This window comes from Protomyctophum bolini (genome assembly GCF_963924005.1).
Source record: "Protomyctophum bolini genome assembly, chromosome: 11".
NCBI classification, from domain to species: domain Eukaryota; kingdom Metazoa; phylum Chordata; class Actinopteri; order Myctophiformes; family Myctophidae; genus Protomyctophum; species Protomyctophum bolini.
Genome location: NC_137872.1, coordinates 1878356 through 1902076, shown reverse-complemented (window position 1 = coordinate 1902076; position 23721 = coordinate 1878356). Strand labels below are relative to the sequence as shown.

Sequence of the window (23721 nt, the reverse complement as noted above, 5' to 3'; positions counted from 1 at the left end):
CTGCTGCTGAATTAGTTAGATTTTCGCTAGAAGCAGACTGTATCATATATGAGTGACTGACTGTTGCAAACGATATACAGAGACACCTCCCTGACAATAACGCCGAGACAGCTTGTTTATTTTTGGACCACAACGCTTATAGTAGACGATATTAAGATCACCCCATGTTATTCTCCATAGAGAAATTACTTCCGCGAAACAGGGGAATCGAAGGGATGAGCGAGTTACGTCAGGACTTCGGTGCTCTATCGTCATGCAGGCGGTTCATAGTATCCTTCCATGTCGTCGTAGAGGACGTGGTCATGGCGAGCCTGACAGGTGCCTACCGCCCGCAGGACGGCGGCCAGGCGGCGGTCCAAGGCGGCGAGCTGTGGGTCAGAGAGGAGGGGCGGGGCCACGCGCTCCAAGGGGTCCTGGGACAGGGACTCCCGCATGACGTCACTCAGACGGAAGCCCGGGAGGGACAAGAGGCGTAGGCGCAGCAGAGTGGACCGTCGGATCCTATATATTAAAAACATTTACAAATAATCACCTGATGAAAGCAAAAAGAATAATATGACATGAGAAATGAGACTTTAAACTAGTGACTGGAAGCAGAAAGTATTCATGACCATGTTTAAAAGGTATAAAAACATACTGTATGTGTCTCTTGTTTTAGTCTTACCATCAATATGAAATTTCAGATAATTCTTTTACCTGCAACACTGTTTCAAGGGAGCCAGAATAGAGGGCTCGTCGCGAGAATGACGCCCAAACCTAGGAAGCATGCACACAAAATAAAATACGCCACCAGCATGGAGGTTTTACAGCAGATAATAAAAGCTCTCAAAGACATTACAAACAGTAGAACATACATAACAAACAACAACAGACATACGTATACATTATCACAAGATACAGATGTTACGTTAAATATAAATATATATATATGACTCAGACAGCTGAATTTAGCCCATCTGGAGGTGCATTAACATAACAAAATGTGAATTTGTACAGTATGTACTGTATGGAGTGTTTATTAATATTAGTATGAATTCACTACTCACGCCCGTCCATTGTCGAGATGCAGCAGGAAGGTTTCGTTACCAAACTTCTCAAACGTCTCATAGTGATGTCTGTCCATATTGCCTTCGAATGGAAATAATATTAGTGATGATTGACATTATTGTATTGTGTATATGGACGTGGTGTTGGGTGCCTGCACATATGCACACATGGCATCAACGCATGGTGTTGTGTGCAGGCGCCCTACACTTTGTCTTTCTTTTATCTGTTGTACTCATAGACTGTCTTTTTGTATGGACGTAGTAGCCTGGGCACCATTTCATTTCGGTATATGATCCGGATGATATGCTTACGTCATGTTGTAGGCAATGGTTTGCCTACAACAAACAGGAAGCTGTTTGTTGCTTCCTGTTTGAATAAAAGCAATAAAAGCTCTCGTAAGCGAGAGCTTTTATTGAGAGGGAAAAGGAAGTTGTCGCCGCCTGTTCATCCTGTCTGGCGACTACAAAACAATACTACAACATGACGTAACCACATCATCCGGCCCCAGGCGGGATCATACAGACTTTTGAAACAGAGACCAGGCTTTCCTCCGAGGCGGTGGAAAGCCTGGTGAGGCCAGGTTATGGACGTGGTGTTGGGTGCTTGCACATGTGCACACATGGCATCAACGCATGGTGCTGAGTGCAGGCACGCTACACTTTGTCTTTCTTTTATCATTGACTTTTTAAGAGCCTGCCCAACAGGGACTACAGATGAAATGTAGCTTCGGCTAACTCTGGCCCATTTACATTGATGTAAAAACTGACATTAATGATTAATGAGCTTTGTCCCTGTCAAATAAAATAAATACAATGATTCTACTGAGCTGGGATAATGGATGGAATTTTAGGCAGACGCATACCGGTATGCAAAGGCTCCATAGAGCGTCGCGTCAATGCATTTTCCTCATAGACATTTCAGAAAGTATTTATTTAAAGACCTTTTAAGCGTCGTACGAAGCCAACTCTTGTCTTGTCGTGACAAATCATGACAACACACACAATATTTTGGACCAAACAAATAATTACTACTTTCTAATTGTTTGTTTGGCCCAAAACATTGTGTTTGTTGTCATGATTTGTCACGACAAGAGTTGGCTTTGTCTGCGGCGTAAAAGGTCTTTAAATAAATACTTTCTGAAATGTCTATGATAATATAATGCATACCGGTATGCGTCTGCCTAAAATTACATTATAGTATAGTATAGTATTCCATTATAAAATTCCTCAATAGTAGCCTATAACGTAAGGCCTGAACGTTGACAAATAAATATATTAATGTTTCTTTCCAACTTCAGCAACAGCCAAGAATGTAATAATCTCTCCTGAAAATGACTTTATCTGTGACCATATTATGGTCATTTTGAATGGTAATGAAAAGGTAGTTTACATTATATTAGGTTGCATTACAATGAATGGCATCCTGAATCATGCTCTGTAGGAATGTGGATTTCAAGGTGTTTATACTAACCCATAAGGTAGTCCAGTATAGCCATGTCAATCAGGTCCACCAATCGGGAGCCATGGTTGTATGGAGCGGTCTGTTTCACCTTATCACAGTACGCAGAGTCCTTCTCCCACCTGGGAACAACACACAGTGACAAAGAAAAGACAATTCTTTGACATAATCAAAAGGTGCCATACAACGAACTGTGTTTTATTGCACATCCCATGTGCCTAAAGTTTAACTTGGTCTCTCTCTCTCTCCCCCTCTCTCTCTCTGAACACAAAGCTTGTTGTGTTCTTGGCTGACAGGGACCTACAGAGACGCCACAATTGATTGGTTGATTGAAACGTTGAGGTTCTCTCTGGGAGTAACAGTAACAAGGATGGTTAAAGGAGTACAACAGAGGGGACAGCTATAGTGTTGTTTTCGTCGACTAAAACTAAGATGTTCGTCGACTACCTATTTCCACTGACAAAAACGAATGGAAACTAAATGAAAACCAAGCTACGATGACTAAGACTAAATTAATATACTGACAATTTCGTAGACAAATAAAAACTAGACTATATAATTTTAAGAAGGGACTATAGTAGACAAGAGATCCAGTATAAGTCATTTTACACTTGGTTGCATGCTGAAAATAGCAGATCTACAAGCTCACAACGACGCGTTGTGAGCTTGTAGATCGGCTATTTTCAGTAAGTGTAAAAACACTCATTACGACGGCATCAAGGCCGGCCAAAATAAAAAATTTTCGACTAAAACTAAAACATTTCCAGGTGACTAAAATGTGACTAAAACTAAATGAAGTTTCAGTCCAAAGGCTATGACTAAACTAAAATAAAAATTTGCTGCCAAAAACAACACAAAGCAGCACATGTCAGATGTTTTGGAGATAAAGCCAGAGAGGCCAGACTGAGATGGTTTAGACACGTACTACAGACAGGCCCGGCGCCAGGATGAAATGACAGAGGGGGCAATCGGGGGGCAGGTATTGGACAAGAAGACAATGTGCCACATTTGCATATCTATAGAGGGCAGAGGCGCACCATTTCGTTGGCTTCCTTCCTTTCAAGCAATAGAATTGAATTGAATGCCTGGAAATGTACCATTGTTTTGTCTGTAACTATTTGATCTAAGGGGGCAAAGAGGTTGATCTAGGGGGGGGCAAACAACCCCTATGCCCCCCCGTGGTGCCGGGCCTGACTACAGAGGAGGGATAGTGAGTGTATCTGTAGAAGGATATGTTGAGGTTGGACCTGGCAGGCATGAGGAGAGGAAGACCAAAAAGAAGATGTACGGTATGGATGTAGAGGTCATCATGAAGTTATAGTTTGTGTGAGAGAAGTGCGGGGGCAGAGGACAGGGTGAGATGGAGGCAGATGATTCGCTGTGCTGTGGCGACCCCTGAAGGGAAAAGCCGAAAGGAAAAGAAGTAGGAATACCAAATAAATATAATACTACTGATAATTATAATAATAGTGATCATTATTATACAGTGTCAGTGTGCTATTGTAATGGTGCCCACCAGAATTCAGCCAGGTGGACTGACAAGACAGGCAGATATGGCAGCCCGCATGCATCATCATTCAATCAATGGGACAGAATGATAATTAATGTAACTCACGGTGCCAGCTTGGTGCGGCTGTACGAGCGCCTCCAGGGTGACCTCCAGGACCTCCGTGGGGCCAGGTCCAGGTCGGGCAACATGGCCGCCAGGGAGACCTCCACCGCGTGGGGCCGACCGCAGAGAGGGTGCTCTGTGGAACAGTAGTACTCACACTGGCCGTAGAAACACACGTTCCCCACTAGAGGGAGACAGAGACCATGGGTTTGAAGTCCTGCTAATGCTGTACCACTACCTGCTACAGTTTAGACTTTAGACTAGAGTGACAGAAATGTGTTGAGAGAGTAAAGTAAAGTAGTCTATACTATATATGGGCATGAAGACAGGGGGAAAACACTCACAGTAGGCGGTAGGCCTACCTGCACATTACACTAACAAACAAAACATTCACCAAACATGGACCATTACAGGTTTCTTTTATAAAATTACCATGAAGCATCGTACTGTACTGCTTGCACCAACCTTGGCTTTATATTCACTGGGCTGTTTTTTGCGTGTCTTAAGTACCAGGTCTTATTACCTATAACTTGAGTAAACTAAAGACCTGGAGGCGTGGTCAATGCTCTTTGGCCACTCAGAATAGCCAAATGGCATTGACCACGCCTCCATGTCTTTAGTTTACTCAAGTTAGGGAATAAGACCTGGTACTTAAGACACGCAAAATACAGCCCACTATGTTTAGGCCCGCCTAGTACACCCTGACGTGATTAAACTGTCAGTTGAATGCTACGGATCGACCCGTAGTAATCTCAGCTATACGACTAGGCCTATATCAATTAGGCACAAGCACGAACACACACGTGTGTACGGTACCAGGGGAGGTGAAGAAGGTTCTGGATAGGCGGTGGTCTGTGGTGACCTCCTTGACCTCTGTGGTGACGTTGATGAGACGGCCGACGACCGGAGGCACCCTGTTGAAACCCAACACTCTGAAACAGAGAGAGAGAGAGACTACTGAAAACTAACACTCTGAAACAGAGAGAGAGAGAGAGAGAGAGAGAGAGAGAGAGAGACTACTGGAGGCACCCTGTTGAACCCTAACACTCTGAAACAGAGAGAGAGAGAGAGAGAGACTACTGGAGGCACCCTGTTGAAACCTAACACTCTGAAACAGAGAGAGAGAGAGAGAGAGAGAGAGAGAGAGACTACTGGAGTCACCCTGTTGCAGTGGCGTGCACAGACATTTAGAGGGGCAGGTGCTCAAGTGGAAAAAAAGGGCACCTTGTGCAGCACATTTTGGGTTGGGAACCCATTTTGGTGCTTTAGCTATTGAAAAATAGCAGATCTACAAGCTCATAGCGCGCCACCGAGTGGCGCGCTACGAGCTTGTAGGTCTGCTATTTTATTTATTTATCGAAGAGCGACTGACATAGAAACATATAGCTTTAGATTGTGGGGACCTAAATAAGTAGAAGCGGTTTTTTATCAATTGATCAATGTCACCATGGTCCACACACACACTACAAATTAAGAAAAATAAGTAACGTTTTTTTCTTTTTTTTTAAGAGCACATTGCCAAAAGGGCACAGGGTGCTCTAGCACCCCCTAGTGTCTATATGTGCACACCACTTCCCTGTTGAAACCTAACACTCTGAAACAGAGAGAGATGAAGTGCATCCATTATATATTAGAATCTTTCATGTCCAAACTTTGTTACAGTACAAAATCCATTTTATTCTAAAAAGATAAAAACGAAAGCCTTGCTTATAAAGCTACTATCCATATGTTTTATGTACTGTATGTCTCTCTCTTCTTATCTCCGACTCAAATCTTGAGTATAGTGTACAACAGATACATGATTATGAAATCTATTTGCTGTATTTTTGCCTTTATCTTAAAGGCCCCTTTTTTCAGAAGAAAAGTTAAAGCCTTGCTTTTATGTATGTTCTGTCTCTCTCTTTCCTGACATGTGTGCGCGCGTGCATGCATCTGTGTGTGTGTGTGTGTGTGTGTGTGTGTGTGTGTGTGTGTGTGTGTGTGTGTGTGTGTGTGTGTGTGTGTGTGTGTGTGTGTGTCTATACTTTAAAATAGAAATTTAAAGTATAGCCTATACTGCATGAGTTTATCATTGACCCAAACCAGAACACAATCAATTTTACTGTAATAATTCTGCAAACTGTTAATAAATATTTCAATCAATCAATCAATCAATTGATTGATCATTAAAAGCAGCTGTCAGATGTGTGGGGCCACAAACACTTTTGATAGCCAATATTCGATGGGAATAAAATGTGTAAAATATGTCATTACAACGACATCAAGGCCTGTCAAAAAACTAAAATCGTATGACATTTAGTCGACTAAAACTAGACTAAACACTAGAACATTCCAGGTGACTAAAATGTTACTAAAACTAAGTGAAAACTATTCAAGAGACTATGACTAAAACTAAAATAGAAATTTGCTGCCAAAAACAACACTGGTGGTGCCCAGCCTCCTGACAATGCTCCCAGACATTATAAAGCATGGCACGGAGTCAGCAGTAATGTGGTCTCTTATAGTCCACAGCCGTTGGGGTTGATGTATGAACGTTGGTTAATCAAAGAGACAGAGCCCTTATCTCCTGCAACACGGACTATATTTCTCTCTCTCCCAAAACGTTCTGCCTCTAAAGCAAACAAGGGCGTTCAGCCAAGCATAAGGTTTATCCTTTCCCTTAATCCCTTATACAATATATTAGACGGGTCGTGGATAAGGCTCAACTTTAAGACAAGTTTACTTTTCTTACTGTATACTATACCGTCTGTGGCAAGAGCTGAATTTACACTTTGATATTATGCTGCTTATCACATCGAAATATATACACTAAAATCACTTTTTTAAAGCTCAGCTCAAGACCCACTTCTACAACATTGCTTTTAATTGATCTTTTATTTATTTTTGTTATTCATGTCCTCACTGTATTGCATTACTGCTTGTTCTTAATGTTGTTGCCTTGCTTTTCTTTTATTCTCCATTTTTCTGTAAAGCACTTTGAGCTGCATTTCATGTCATGAAAGGTGCTATACAAATAAAGTTTTATTATTATTATTATAATCTGGTATCAGTTGAAATCATGACTTGGCATCATAGCAAAGGGTGTAAGTTCCTATACTGTAATTCCCATCTCCCCTATACTGTACGTGTAACGGTATACTGTACCTGTCCAGGTGAAACGCAGCGATCTCTGCATTGTGTCTCTCAAAGTCTGAGAAGTAGAACAAGTTGAGGTTTGTCTCTGCATCTCTGGACTGCCTGCCAAACGCACACACATGCATGCACATTGCACACACGCACGCAAGCACACACGCACGCACGGACGCACGCACGCACGCACGCACGCACGCACGCACGCACGCACGCACACACACACACACGTGTGATGAACAGTATTGAGCCAGCCGGCAAAGTCAATCAATCAATTTGTCCCCACCGGCCACCTAATGATTAGGTGACTGGCGGGACAAATTGATTGATCGACTTGCTGTTAAGGGGTGGGGGGGGGGGGGTCCCCTTCACTCCAAATGGATCCGTTTACGTTTAGGGGTCCATTTGGTTCCTCCGAGTTACAGACCTGTACCGGTCCATTTGGAACCCTCTTAAGGAACCCTGAGGGTCCCGATCTCAACCCCACTGTGAGAACCTAATCAATTCTCTGACCATCACTCCCACCAGGCAGTCACCTGACCAGGCAGTCACCTGACCAGGCAGTCACCCAGCTAATTGGTCAGCTTTTCTTAAACCATTTACGACCGAGACCAGATTCTACAAAATGTCTGCAGTTTTTTCTGAAAAAAAAAAAACTAAATATCAGTGGTTCTCAAACTATTTCATGTCAAGGACCCCAAATATCACATGTAATTCACATGTTGTTCCAGCTAGGAGCAAAGATTTGAGTTAAAACGTTCGCTCTGAAAGAATATATATATATATTGAAAGATTTGCACCACATCATTTTCAAGACTTTTCTAAACTAGCAGATCTACAAGCTCGTAAGTGCCGCGCTATGAGCTTGTAGATCTGCTATTGTTCAGCTGGCAAAAGTATTTGTTATCGGACATTATGTACGAGTGTTATCATCAGTCAGTCAAGGGGTTCAATCCATTCTGAACGGGAACCCGTTTTGGTGTTAGCATCATGTTATGCTTTAGCTATTGAAAAATAGCAGATCTACAAGCTCATAGCGCGCCACCGAGTGGCGCGCTACGAGCTTGTAGGTCTGCTATTTTTTGAAAAATCGAAGAACGACTGACATTTTTAGAATCTGATCTCAGGTCAGAATGGGTTAATTAGACCAGTGTGTGTCCAGTGGAAACCTCGTATGAATCTGATCTCAGGTCAGAATGGGTTAATTAGACCAGTGTGTGTCCAGTGGAAACCTCGTATGAATCTGATCTCAGGTCAGAATGGGTTAAGGTTCAAGGTTAGCTTTATTGTCCCTTGCGGGTAATTGGTTTGCAGCCAGATCATAGTAAAAATACACACAACAACAACAATCAATACAGGACTAAGAACAGGGCACTAGAGACAGAGAACTCATCACATACAGTAGTAACAAAGTCAGCTAAAGTGCATTAGTGGGCAGTATGTGTAAAAGGTCAAGAATAAAGTGCTATTTGCTGTTCAGCAGTTGAATAGCAGTGTGATGTCTCACCTCATAGGTTTCAGAAGGGCCTGTCCGTAGTCTGGAAAGGTCATGAGCAGCTTGAGCTGCGTGCCTCCCGTCTTCTGTTCTGAAAGACAACACGTACTCTATGAAGATACAGTAGATATAGTCGCCACGCTTATAATGCACTCATTATTGGTACTTCATTTAGTTCATTATAGGCTATACATCAAGATGAAGCAGTCACAGAACACGCACATACATACATACCGTACATACATACGCCCGAGCAAGCGTGTGTGTGTGTGTGTGTGTGTGTGTGTGTGTGTGTGTGTGTGTGTGTGTGCGGCCTATAAGTGTGTCTGGAGTTGTGTGTTCACATAATACTGTACAAATGTGCAGTGGTGGACTACATCATAATACATCATTTAAAACAATACTACAAGTGGCCCCCGTAAAATCTGAATCCCCCCCACCGCACCCCCCCTTTTCCCCCTCACTGTATATGTTTATTTTCCCTTTTTACCTCCTTTATGATGAATTCCTGTTCTGTTCTTTGTCTATATATAGAAGTGTCTATTTGTATGTCTCTAAATGTTTTAATGAATTGAACATGGTGGACCCTGTTGTAAACAAGTGGTAATGCTTAATTGGGTCGTCCACTCACAGTTAACAGTCTTTGTATTGAGTTTGTGCTTGAAATGTAGACTGTAATTCTGAAAACTGTTAATAAATATTGCAATCAATCAATCAATATACATTAAGGTCACAGCTTAGCAATATAAGTTTTCCCTTCCTATAGAATTATAGTAAAAAGTACTATTTGTCTTTGACCGTGTGTACATGTATATATACTAGAGGGTCGTTGACATGAAAATGTTTGAGAACCACTGAAGCACCAGTGTTGTTTTCGTCGACTAAAACCAAAACGAAAAATGTTCGTCGGCTACCTTTTTCCACTGACGAAAACGAAATGGAAACTACCGTACATGAAAACTAAGCTATGATGACTAAAACTAAGACTAAATATATTGACAATTTCGTCAACAAATAAAAACTAGACTAAAATGTTAGGAAGGGACTAGTGGACAAGAGATCCAGTATAAGTCATTCTACAATTAGTTGCATGCTGAGAATAGCCGATCTACAAGCTCACAACGCGTCGCAGCGAGTGTAAAAATCAGTCATCATTCACGACGGCATCAATGCCCGCCAGAACACATTTTAGTCGACTAAATCACCTGTAGATTCAGTCGACTAAAATCTTATGACATTTAATTTCTGTGTTGAAAAGGGTTAGTCCAGCTAAAGGTTAGTCCAATGAGAGAAGTGTATAAGAATGTCAATTCTGATCGCAGGTTTCAATCTCTCCACTGGTATCTGCCCACCTACAGTATAGACAGTGAAATATGTAATAAATCGAATCCGAAAACAAAAGATATGCGTCAGTTAGTCGGTCCCTGGCACAACATTTGTTCAAAAGGGGGTGGCCTAATACGTATACATTTACATTTACGTGTCCTTGACAAATATTTGAGAACCATTGTTTAATGCCATCCGTCAGTCAACGCCAACTGAGTTCACTCTAATGAGATCCCTCTTTACCGTTTCACACAAAGCAGGTACAAAAGCTCTACATGTATTGTTGTTGAAGTTGGCCTATATATGCAGAGTTCTACTATCCCTACAGCAGTTTTATAACTATATCTAACATTACGGAGGTTCATTTAAATAGCCCTACAATATACTGTATGTAGAGGTTTATTATGAGAAACTGCTACCAAATCTGTCAAACAAATGCTTTATAGCTAAGTAAACTTTATACCACTCCGAGAGAGAGAGAAAATCCCCTCTACTGCAGTCTGTTTCTTAACGTTATGCAATCAATCATTCTGTATAAGAACAGGTGCTGCTTTTCTTTTCAAGCAGTAAGTAGATAAAGATCTAATTTTGGAGTGAAAATCTCCATAGGCAGCAGCAGACCTGCCTCCTTGCATGTCCATCTAGCTTGGTATTCTGTGCCAACACAGGCTAGAATGAATCCCCAGAAACTCTACACAACACAATGATATGCTCACTCTGTAGAAATACATAACACCCATGTACTGTATGTATAGGTACACAAAACAAAGGAAACGCCACCACCAAACTGTTCAGTTGAGGGACAGAAGTGTCACTTGTGTGGGACGGGATAGGGTTAGCGTCTTACTTATAAGTTGCTATTAAATGCCTTGATGTTAAATATGGCATGTTATTTTGTGATAAAACCCCTCTGGCGTCTCACATTTTGTTTTAAAATTGATCACGGGCGGTATGGCCAACTTGATACTGTAGCCCTATGGTCAAAATAGCAGATCTACAAGTTCATAGCGCGCCACTCGTAGGTCTGCTATTTTAGAAAAATGGTGAAAATGTGGTGCAAATCTTTGAATATATATTATTTCAGAGTGAACGTTTTTAACTCAAATCCTTGCTTCTGGGGTGTCCCTGGAACTACATATTTTCAGATGGGGCTCGGTAGCATATTACATATAATCTTTGGGGTCCTTGACATGAAATATTGAGAACCACTGATCAGAAAAAAAGAAATTAAAAATATATTTTGTTTATTTCAACGTCAGGCCTTTAAAGACTAAATTGAAGCAGACCTCAATACCCACTACCAGTAATACCCTAAAAGTGTCAACACTGTGGTTCTAAACTGCAGGTTCTCTGTGGGTTAAAAAAACGTAATTACAGTCCAAATCACAGCCTAGGCGCTCTCATTAAAACTCTGCTCCCCTTCCGTACAAACCAGTCTGGGAGAAACGGCCAGCGGCACTGCGGCAGTATTCTGTGTGACTGTGTGACAAGTTCTGTAACACGGTTTACATTTAGAGCAGTAAAGAGCTGGAGGCAGCAGTGAAGGCTCTTCCTCTTGCTTCCTCTCTCTCTCTCTGTCTGTCTCTCTCTCTCTCTCTCTCTCTCACACACACACACACACACGCACACACACACACCTACACATATGCACACACACACACACACCCACAGACTCTACTGATGGCTTGTATTATTGGGGATGAAACGAACGACTAACCCAGGAGGTTTTGGAACAAAGCTTGATGTGTCTAAGATCCGATCTGCCGTGAGGCAGAGAGGAGTTTGAACAATAAGCTACGCCAAGCACAAAAGGAGGAGGCATGTAAGGACACAGCGACGTGTGCGCGCACGTGTGTGTGTGTGTGTGTGTGTGTGTGTGTGTGTGTGTGTGTGTGTGTGTGTGTGTGTGTGTGTGCGTGAGTGTGTGCGTACTGTACACGCATGCTTGTACAGTACAGTATGAAGCTATTTGTACTGTGCATGCTTTCCTGTGATCTCTCTATTGACTGTCAGAGACGACAGAAACAGTGTTAGGAAAAAAATAATACAAATTGACATTCTCTTTTTATGGAGCACTGCACAGTGCACAACACATCACTCAGGATGATGAGCCCTCAGGGTTCTAAACACTCACACTTTTGTACACTTTTGTTTCAAAGACAAATAGTACTTTTTACTCTACTATAATTCTATCGGAAGGGAAAATGTATATTGTGAGCCTGTAGATAACTGTAGTGTTGTTTTAAATGATGTACTGGATACATAAGTCCACCACTGCACATGTGTGTACAGTATTATGTGAACACACAAATCCAGACACACTTATATGCTACACACACACACACACACACACACACACACACACACACACACACACACACACACACACATTTTTATCTTAGAAGACAAAAGCTGGAAGCTAAAAATAGTTATTTTATTATGGCTGGAAGCAGAAGGCATGCAAATTAATTTGGAACTACAAAGAACCAGTCTTGTGTTTCGTAGAATTCGTACCAAAGCAGGAAGACAAGATAATCGAACATCGACGTAAATCACAATTAAATCTCCTGCTTGCATGCCTGATCTTCGTAGATATAATCCTTCGCCAAGCGCGCACGCACGCACGCACGCATGTACGCACGCACGCACGCATGCACGCAAGCATGTACACACACATCGATATGCCTTCTCCTGCCATCAAATCACACACTGCCTGAATTCTCTTTTGGGTTTGGCGTTGAATGGAGCGGATTAAATAACCTTCACTACATGGTCTTTACTTTCCCGCGCATGCATATTGCATACCGTACCACGCTCCTCAGGACGACATCATAAGCCTTAGGGCTTAAGAGATGTCCTAAGCCCTGTACTGTATATATTCTCTCAACCCTTTTCATTTCAAGGACCCATATATTACATACTAGTGTCGTTTTATCTGCATTTATAGGCCACTGCATGGCAGTGTTGTTTTTGGCAGCAAATTTCTGTGTTGTTCTCGTAAATATTATTTGCGTTGGTTTTACTTGGCCCTCCCATCACATATATAAAAAGTAGTTCTCATGAATCATGTATGAACTAAGAACGTAACAGTGGAGTATCTATGTCAACTATACATACTATACTATATTATACAATATACATGTGTACTATAAAGTGCTATGACTACATGAAATGCAATTCTAGTGCCATCCCACCAAGTACCCCTCCCCTCCCCTCCCCTCCCCTCCCCTCCCCTCCTCTCCTCTCCTCTCCTCTCCTCTCCTCTCCTCTCCTCTCCTCTCCTCTCCTCTCCCCTCCCCTCCCCTCCCCTCCTCTCCCCTCCCTCCTCCCCTCCCCTCCCACTCACCAGCTTTGAGAATGCGCTGCGTTGCCAGATACTGCGTCAGCTGGGCCAGAACGGGGTCCTTCCGGTCGTACAGTCCCCAGCGAGTGATGCCCAGGTGGAAACGCAGCCATAGAGGGTGTGACTTGGAATCGTCTGTCCATTCATCTTTGTCATAGCCGGCCTTCCTCTTCTTCTCCTCCTCCTCCTCCTCCTCCTCGTCACTCCCACTCCGCCTATAGGAGAAGACATGCATGGGAGGAAAGGAGGGCAGAATGAGCCTATGAATTGGCGCTGGGGTGGAATTCCAATTGAGACACATATAGTACCAACTGGTGCAAAAAGACTATAAAATCACCTTCATCCCTAGATAGGTTCCTTCTTAATAATACAGTACCAGACGTGAGGGTGTCACATCTTTATGAATCATTTCAAGTGGCAAACCTACCTACTATACATCGGCTATTAAGCTGGCATGGGAAAATGACCTGGGGACTTCAATTTCAGACGAGCTCTGGGAAGACAGCCTTGAAGAAATTAATGCGTGCTCTATCAATTCCAGACATTGCCTTATCCAGTTTCGAGTCATACATAGACTCCATTATTCCAAATTAAAATGACATAACATATTCCCAGATATTTCTTCGCATTGTGACAAATGTAATACAATAGATGCAAATCTTCTTCACAGCTTCGCCCTTTGCCCTCGGATACAAAGATATTGGATTAAGATATTTGAGACGCTCTCTGATATTTTGAGTATTCATATTGACCCCGATCCTGTACTAATGATTCTGGGTTTGTCACTAGACTCCATGCCTATGTTGACGAGAGCACAGAAACAACTCTTCTCATATGGTCTGATTACAGCGAAAAAACTAATTTGACACACTGGAAGAAGGAAGAGGCTCCTGCATTTAAGCACTAAATTAAAACAATCAAGATTTCAAAGTACAAATAAAAATGTTCAATCTTTAAGTCCCGCAATCTATCAAAAAGATAGCCTAATCCCAAAGGTAATCCAAAAGTAATCGAACCACAAAATTGTAGATTGTACTAGCCTAATCCACAAATCCTCAAATGAAAAGGCAATGCATTAATCAAAAATGGAAAAAAGTATTCCTCACCCAACCTTCAAGTCAGGAGCCCACAGCAGATTCAGAGTTAAACCCTCAGAAATGTTTCTTGACCAAACTTTTCTTCTTCCAGATCTCAAAGTTTTCCAGCCCCCTGAACTACTCTGTGGTTTATCAATGTCTGATTAGGGTTTAGTATTGGCCGTAAAAGAGCCTCAACTCAACTCAACTTGTATTTATATTGTAGCACATTTAACACGACAAAGAGTCTCAACTCAACTCAACTTGTATTTATATTATAGCACATTTAACACGACAAAGAGTCTCAACTCAACTGAACTTGTATTTATATTATAGCACATTTAACACGACAAAGAGTCTCAACTCAACTCAACTTGTATTTATATTATAGCACATTTAACACGACAAAGAGTCTCAACTCAACTCAACTTGTATTTATATTGTAGCACATTTAACACGACAAAGAGTCTCAACTCAACTCAACTTGTATTTATATTGTAGCACATTTAACACGACAAAGAGTCTCAACTCAACTCAACTTGTATTTATATTGTAGCACATTTAACACGACAAAGAGTCTCAACTCAACTCAACTTGTATTTATATTATAGCACATTTAACACGACAAAGAGTCTCAACTCAACTCAACTTGTATTTATATTATAGCACATTTAACACGACAAAGAGTCTCAACTAAACTCAACTTGTATTTATATTGTAGCACATTTAACACGACAAAGAGTCTCAACTCAACTGAACTTGTATTTATATTATAGCACATTTAACACGACAAAGAGTCTCAACTCAACTCAACTTGTATTTATATTGTAGCACATTTAACACGACAAAGAGTCTCAACTCAACTCAACTTGTATTTATATTGTAGCACATTTAACACGACAAAGAGTCTCAACTCAACTCAACTTGTATTTATATTATAGCACATTTAACACGACAAAGAGTCTCAACTCAACTCAACTTGTATTTATATTGTAGCACATTTAACACGACAAAGAGTCTCAACTCAACTCAACTTGTATTTATATTGTAGCACATTTAACACGACAAAGAGTCTCAACTCAACTCAACTTGTATTTATATTATAGCACATTTAACACGACAAAGAGTCTCAACTCAACTCAACTTGTATTTATATTATAGCACATTTAACACGACAAAGAGTCTCAACTAAACTCAACTTGTATTTATATTATAGCACATTTAACACGACAAAGAGTCTCAACTCAACTCATCTTGTATTTATATTATAGCACATTTAACACGACAAAGAGTCTCAACTCAACTCAACTTGTATTTATATTATAGCACATTTAACACGACAAAGAGTCTCAACTCAACTCAACTTGTATTTATATTATAGCACATTTAACACGACAAAGAGTCTCAACTAAACTCAACTTGTATTTATATTGTAGCACATTTAACACGACAAAGAGTCTCAACTCAACTGAACTTGTATTTATATTGTAGCACATTTAACACGACAAAGAGTCTCAACTCAACTTGTATTTATATTATAGCACATTTAACACGACAAAGAGTCTCAACTCAACTCAACTTGTATTTATATTGTAGCACATTTAACACGACAAAGAGTCTCAACTCAACTCAACTTGTATTTATATTGTAGCACATTTAACACGACAAAGAGTCTCAACTCAACTGAACTTGTATTTATATTGTAGCACATTTAACACGACAAAGAGTCTCAACTCAACTCAACTTGTATTTATATTGTAGCACATTTAACACGACAAAGAGTCTCAACTCAACTCAACTTGTATTTATATTGTAGCACATTTAACACGACAAAGAGTCTCAACTCAACTCAACTTGTATTTATATTATAGCACATTTAACACGACAAAGAGTCTCAACTCAACTCAACTTGTATTTATATTGTAGCACATTTAACACGACAAAGAGTCTCAACTCAACTCAACTTGTATTTATATTGTAGCACATTTAACACGACAAAGAGTCTCAACTCAACTCAACTTGTATTTATATTATAGCACATTTAACACGACAAAGAGTCTCAACTCAACTCAACTTGTATTTATATTGTAGCACATTTAACACGACAAAGAGTCTCAACTCAACTCAACTTGTATTTATATTATAGCACATTTAACACGACAAAGAGTCTCAACTCAACTCAACTTGTATTTATATTATAGCACATTTAACACGACAAAGAGTCTCAACTCAACTCAACTTGTATTTATATTATAGCACATTTAACACGACAAAGAGTCTCAACTCAACTCAACTTGTATTTATATTATAGCACATTTAACACGACAAAGAGTCTCAACTCAACTCAACTTGTATTTATATTATAGCACATTTAACACGACAAAGAGTCTCAACTCAACTCAACTTGTATTTATATTATAGCACATTTAACACGACAAAGAGTCTCAACTCAACTCAACTTGTATTTATATTGTAGCACATTTAACACGACAAAGAGTCTCAACTCAACTCAACTTGTATTTATATTATAGCACATTTAACACGACAAAGAGTCTCAACTCAACTGAACTTGTATTTATATTATAGCACATTTAACACGACAAAGAGTCTCAACTCAACTCAACTTGTATTTATATTATAGCACATTTAACACGACAAAGAGTCTCAACTCAACTCAACTTGTATTTATATTGTAGCACATTTAACACGACAAAGAGTCTCAACTCAACTCAACTTGTATTTATATTGTAGCACATTTAACACGACAAAGAGTCTCAACTCAACTCAACTTGTATTTATATTGTAGCACATTTAACACGACAAAGAGTCTCAACTCAACTGAACTTGTATTTATATTATAGCACATTTAACACGACAAAGAGTCTCAACTCAACTGAACTTGTATTTATATTATAGCACATTTAACACGACAAAGAGTCTCAACTCAACTCAACTTGTATTTATATTGTAGCACATTTAACACGACAAAGAGTCTCAACTCAACTCAACTTGTATTTATATTATAGCACATTTAACACGACAAAGAGTCTCAACTCAACTCATCTTGTATTTATATTGTAGCACATTTAACACGACAAAGAGTCTCAACTCAACTCAACTTGTATTTATATTGTAGCACATTTAACACGACAAAGAGTCTCAACTCAACTCAACTTGTATTTATATTATAGCACATTTAACACGACAAAGAGTCTCAACTCAACTCAACTTGTATTTATATTGTAGCACATTTAACACGACAAAGAGTCTCAACTCAACTCAACTTGTATTTATATTGTAGCACATTTAACACGACAAAGAGTCTCAACTCAACTGAACTTGTATTTATATTGTAGCACATTTAACACGACAAAGAGTCTCAACTCAACTCAACTTGTATTTATATTGTAGCACATTTAACACGACAAAGAGTCTCAACTCAACTCAACTTGTATTTATATTGTAGCACATTTAACACGACAAAGAGTCTCAACTCAACTCAACTTGTATTTATATTATAGCACATTTAACACGACAAAGAGTCTCAACTCAACTGAACTTGTATTTATATTATAGCACATTTAACACGACAAAGAGTCTCAACTCAACTCAACTTGTATTTATATTATAGCACATTTAACACGACAAAGAGTCTCAACTCAACTCAACTTGTATTTATATTGTAGCACATTTAACACGACAAAGAGTCTCAACTCAACTCAACTTGTATTTATATTGTAGCACATTTAACACGACAAAGAGTCTCAACTCAACTCAACTTGTATTTATATTGTAGCACATTTAACACGACAAAGAGTCTCAACTCAACTCAACTTGTATTTATATTGTAGCACATTTAACACGACAAAGAGTCTCAACTCAACTCAACTTGTATTTATATTATAGCACATTTAACACGACAAAGAGTCTCAACTCAACTGAACTTGTATTTATATTATAGCACATTTAACACGACAAAGAGTCTCAACTCAACTCAACTTGTATTTATATTATAGCACATTTAACACGACAAAGAGTCTCAACTCAACTCAACTTGTATTTATATTGTAGCACATTTAACACGACAAAGAGTCTCAACTCAACTCAACTTGTATTTATATTGTAGCACATTTAACACGACAAAGAGTCTCAACTCAACTCAACTTGTATTTATATTGTAGTACATTTAACACGACAAAGAGTCTCAACTCAACTCAACTTGTATTTATATTGTAGCACATTTAACACGACAAAGAGTCTCAACTCAACTCAACTTGTATTTATATTGTAGCACATTTAACACGACAAAGAGTCTCAACTCAACTCAACTTGTATTTATATTATAGCACATTTAACACGACAAAGAGTCTCAACTCAACTCAACTTGTATTTATATTGTAGCACATTTAACACGACAAAGAGTCTCAACTCAACTCAACTTGTATTTATATTGTAGCACATTTAACACGACAAAGAGTCTCAACTCAACTGAACTTGTATTTATATTGTAGCACATTTAACACGACAAAGAGTCTCAACTCAACTCAACTTGTATTTATATTATAGCACATTTAACACGACAAAGAGTCTCAACTCAACTCAACTTGTATTTATATTATAGCACATTTAACACGACAAAGAGTCTCAACTCAACTCAACTTGTATTTATATTGTAGCACATTTAACACGACAAAGAGTCTCAACTCAACTCAACTTGTATTTATATTGTAGCACATTTAACACGACAAAGAGTCTCAACTCAACTCAACTTGTATTTATATTGTAGTACATTTAACACGACAAAGAGTCTCAACTCAACTCAACTTGTATTTATATTGTAGCACATTTAACACGACAAAGAGTCTCAACTCAACTCAACTTGTATTTATATTGTAGCACATTTAACACGACAAAGAGTCTCAACTCAACTCAACTTGTATTTATATTATAGCACATTTAACACGACAAAGAGTCTCAACTCAACTCAACTTGTATTTATATTGTAGCACATTTAACACGACAAAGAGTCTCAACTCAACTCAACTTGTATTTATATTGTAGCACATTTAACACGACAAAGAGTCTCAACTCAACTGAACTTGTATTTATATTGTAGCACATTTAACACGACAAAGAGTCTCAACTCAACTCAACTTGTATTTATATTATAGCACATTTAACACGACAAAGAGTCTCAACTCAACTCAACTTGTATTTATATTGTAGCACATTTAACACGACAAAGAGTCTCAACTCAACTCAACTTGTATTTATATTGTAGCACATTTAACACGACAAAGAGTCTCAACTCAACTCAACTTGTATTTATATTATAGCACATTTAACACGACAAAGAGTCTCAACTCAACTCAACTTGTATTTATATTGTAGCACATTTAACACGACAAAGAGTCTCAACTCAACTCAACTTGTATTTATATTATAGCACATTTAACACGACAAAGAGTCTCAACTCAACTGAACTTGTATTTATATTATAGCACATTTAACACGACAAAGAGTCTCAACTCAACTCAACTTGTATTTATATTATAGCACATTTAACACGACAAAGAGTCTCAACTCAACTCAACTTGTATTTATATTGTAGCACATTTAACACGACAAAGAGTCTCAACTCAACTCAACTTGTATTTATATTATAGCACATTTAACACGACAAAGAGTCTCAACTCAACTCAACTTGTATTTATATTATAGCACATTTAACACGACAAAGAGTCTCAACTCAACTGAACTTGTATTTATATTATAGCACATTTAACACGACAAAGAGTCTCAACTCAACTCAACTTGTATTTATATTGTAGCACATTTAACACGACAAAGAGTCTCAACTCAACTGAACTTGTATTTATATTGTAGTACATTTAACACGACAAAGAGTCTCAACTCAACTTGTATTTATAAAGCACATTTAATACGACAAAGATTATGGTTAAATTAAAACAATGAGTCTCTTTGACACACCTCACTTCCTGTACTTTTATAGATGTTCCTGGTACCTCACTTCCTGGAACTATTGCTAACACGCTTAGTTTTTCCCCACAGCGTCCCCTTTCTACCCCAGAGCAGTCATAGCTCTAAACACTGACACTTGAACTCTGACACTTGACACTTTATGGACTAAAAGGACTTAATGTGCAATATGCCTTAAATGTTTGTATTTTATATAGAGTATTATGTCTTTTGTTTTAAATGCACTGAGCTGGATTGCAAATCAATTTCGTTGTACAATGACAAAGATATTCTGATTCTGATTCTGATAATCAAACCTTGTCAGCAGAAAATGGTTTAACTACACAAAACAAAACATCTTTTCCGTACACTACATCTCGGGGATAAATAGTTTAACCAATATTATATATTCCCTTGCTATATCATGTTTCATTTACTTTCAATACAGACACCAGGACATGGAAATACATTTATTCACACATGTATGTGGCATTCTGTCACAACAGCTCTCACCGTGTGACTTGGTTAAATAAGTATAAATATATATATATATATATATATATATATATATATATGAATGGTGAATCAGTTATGGAATACCTATACAGCAATCTCATCAAATTCTACTTCATTTAACAAATTCAAACTTAAGTTTAGGACCCACTTAATTGACCAGATCACTTAATTACATTTCTTTGTATCATCTATTATTTTCTCTAAAACCATGTAGATAACCAAAAATTCTAAACATGTTCTTGTTGTGTTTTTGTTTTGTTGTTTTGTTCATGTTTTATATACTGCAATCATGTTTTCTGGATATTCTATATCTCATGTACAATGTTTCATTATAATCTATATAGGTAGGTAGAGGCCTCGTATAAGCCCCGCCCCTTGGGCTTTTTTGCCTCAGCCTAGCACCCTACCCTTCTCATATTTATATGTTCACTTTGTTGTTTTTTATACTGAGCTGAATAAATAAATACAAAAAAATAAATAGTTCTGTGTCACATGTGTCTCACTCACCACCAATCACTGTCACTGTCATCGCCAGGAAGCGCCTCGCTTTCCTTGTCTTCACCCAATTCTGCGCTACTTCCTGGATCCCCCGGCGTCCTCAGCCTCAGCAGCCAATCGTCTTCCTGCAGCGCGGGGCGTGGCACGTTGTACAGCGGGTGGTCCAATAGCGCGCTCAGCTTGGACCCTTGACCTTTGACCCTCTGTGTCACCTGAGGAAATGACAGCGTGTGAGGCCGACTGGCGGTGGTGGAAAGTACATTTACTTATGTACCGTAAACTTAAAGTACATTTACTTATGTACCGTAAACTTAAAGTACATTTACTTATGTACCGTAAACTTAAGTACAATTGTGAGGTATTTGTACTTTACCTGAGTATTTCCAATTTCCAGTACTTTTTACTTAAAGGTATATTCAGTGATTTCACTTAATTCAAATATCACTTATTTTTTTGTTTTGTTGTGATAATCCTCTCTACTATAGAGTGTGCTGACCATACAAGGAGTTCCTCCCTGTCCCCAGTTAACCCCTGGGGGTCAAAAAACCTTAGGTTTTGTTTTTGGCTCTCTATCCTGATTGGATGAAAGGCTTAGGTCCCACAGCCAAAAACGAAACCTAAGGTTTTTTGAGTGAAATCACTGAAAATACCTTTAATTCTACTCCACTACATCTCAGAGGCAAATAGTTGTACTTTTACTCTACACTACATTTATTTAAAAAACTTTAGTTACTTTGTCGATTTTGATTATTATTACATAACATACAGTACATTAACCACTTCGACAGAATATTTTGGCCATTTGAAAATAGCAGATCTACAAGCTCACAATGCGTGACACATTGTGAGCTTGTAGATCGGCTATTTTCAAAAATATTGTATTACACTTGAAACCTCGAAACGGGACATTCTGCATAATGAGTATACTTTCTATACTTTTGGAACTTCAAGTACATTTTGATGCCAAAATACTTTTGTCCTTTAATCAAGTGCATTTTGACTTCCGGACCTTTTCTTTTTTATAATTTTTTATCCCACGATTTTGTAACCCATTTTTCACCCCTGTGTCAATCATCTTATATGTGATCCTGGGCTCTACACACCCTCCACCAACCTAGTCCCCATATATGGGGGACAAGGGGAGAGCAACCTAGTCCCCATATATGGGGGACAAGGGGAGACCAACCTAGTCCCCATATATGGGGGACAAGGGGAGAGCAACCTAGTCCCCATATATGGGGGACAAGGGGAGACCAACCTAGTCCCCATATATGGGGGACAAGGGGAGAGCAACGGACTTGAACTCATGCTTCCTTCAAGCCTGAGTGTCCAAGTTGCTCCTTTACACCTGACAGGGGGGAGTTTCCCTGGTTGGACGTATAGCGCGTGGAAGGAACACGTTATTCCAACCAGTTCCTTTCCCCTCCATCAGGCGCCCCGGCTGGCCAGGGGGAGGCAGTTTAGTGACCAGGATTACTGCATGTTTTTTGTGAGGGTACCTACCCTAGGGGACACGGGGAGAACATGTGAGGGTACCTACCCTAGGGGACACGGGGAGAACATGTGAGGGTACCTACCCTAGGGGACACGGGGAGAACATGTGAGGGTACCTACCCTAGGGGACACGGGGAGAACATGTGAGGGTACCTACCCTAGGGGACACGTGGAGAACATGTGAGGGTACCTACCCTAGGGGACACGGGGAGAACATGCAAACTCCACACAGAAAGGCCCTTTCGCCAACCCCGCCTTCGGGTATGTATGGGCACTGATGACGCGGAGGAGGAAACACGCCGCCAGCACCCACAGCGCCCCGAGCGGGAATCGAACCCAGGACCTTCTAGCTGTGAGGCGACAGCACTACCAACTGTGCCACCGTGCCCCTAACCACATTGCAGTCTTGATACTTTGACTTCAGTAAAACCATTTGGACTCATACTTTTTCCACCACTGCCGACTGGTGGCTCTGTAGGACATCCGTCTCAGGTGACGAGGGCGAGGAGGATGAGGATGAGAAGGAAGAGGATGAGGATGAGGAGGAAGAGGAGGACGAGGGAGGAGGAGGGACGCAGGCCGTCTGGAGGACGGAGAGGCAGAAGAGAGCCAGCAGGAGGTGCAGCGCCAGAGAGACACACGCCAGAACCACGCACACGGAACGAGAGCTGAGTCTCCGCAACATGCTGCAAGACAAGACAAGACAAGACAAGACAAGACAAGACATAATTGGCTTTTAAAAAACCTT

The 23721-nt window shown here is 39.8% G+C and overlaps 1 protein-coding gene across 1 annotated transcript; it reads right to left on the bottom strand.

Annotated features, from left to right (window-relative positions):
- Nucleotides 1-251: 251 nt before the first annotated feature.
- Nucleotides 252-23658, bottom strand: LOC308324401 (extracellular serine/threonine protein kinase FAM20C-like; the record flags this gene model as incomplete). The annotated part of the gene is made up of 11 exons (XM_080776445.1): nt 252-501; nt 697-756; nt 1047-1128; nt 2518-2627; nt 4121-4301; nt 4934-5049; nt 7262-7354; nt 8754-8832; nt 13414-13625; nt 21489-21691; nt 23521-23658. The coding sequence occupies 11 exons, from the start codon at nt 23656-23658 to the stop codon at nt 252-254; spliced, it is 1524 nt and encodes a 507-aa protein (XP_080632571.1).
- Nucleotides 23659-23721: the final 63 nt, after the last annotated feature.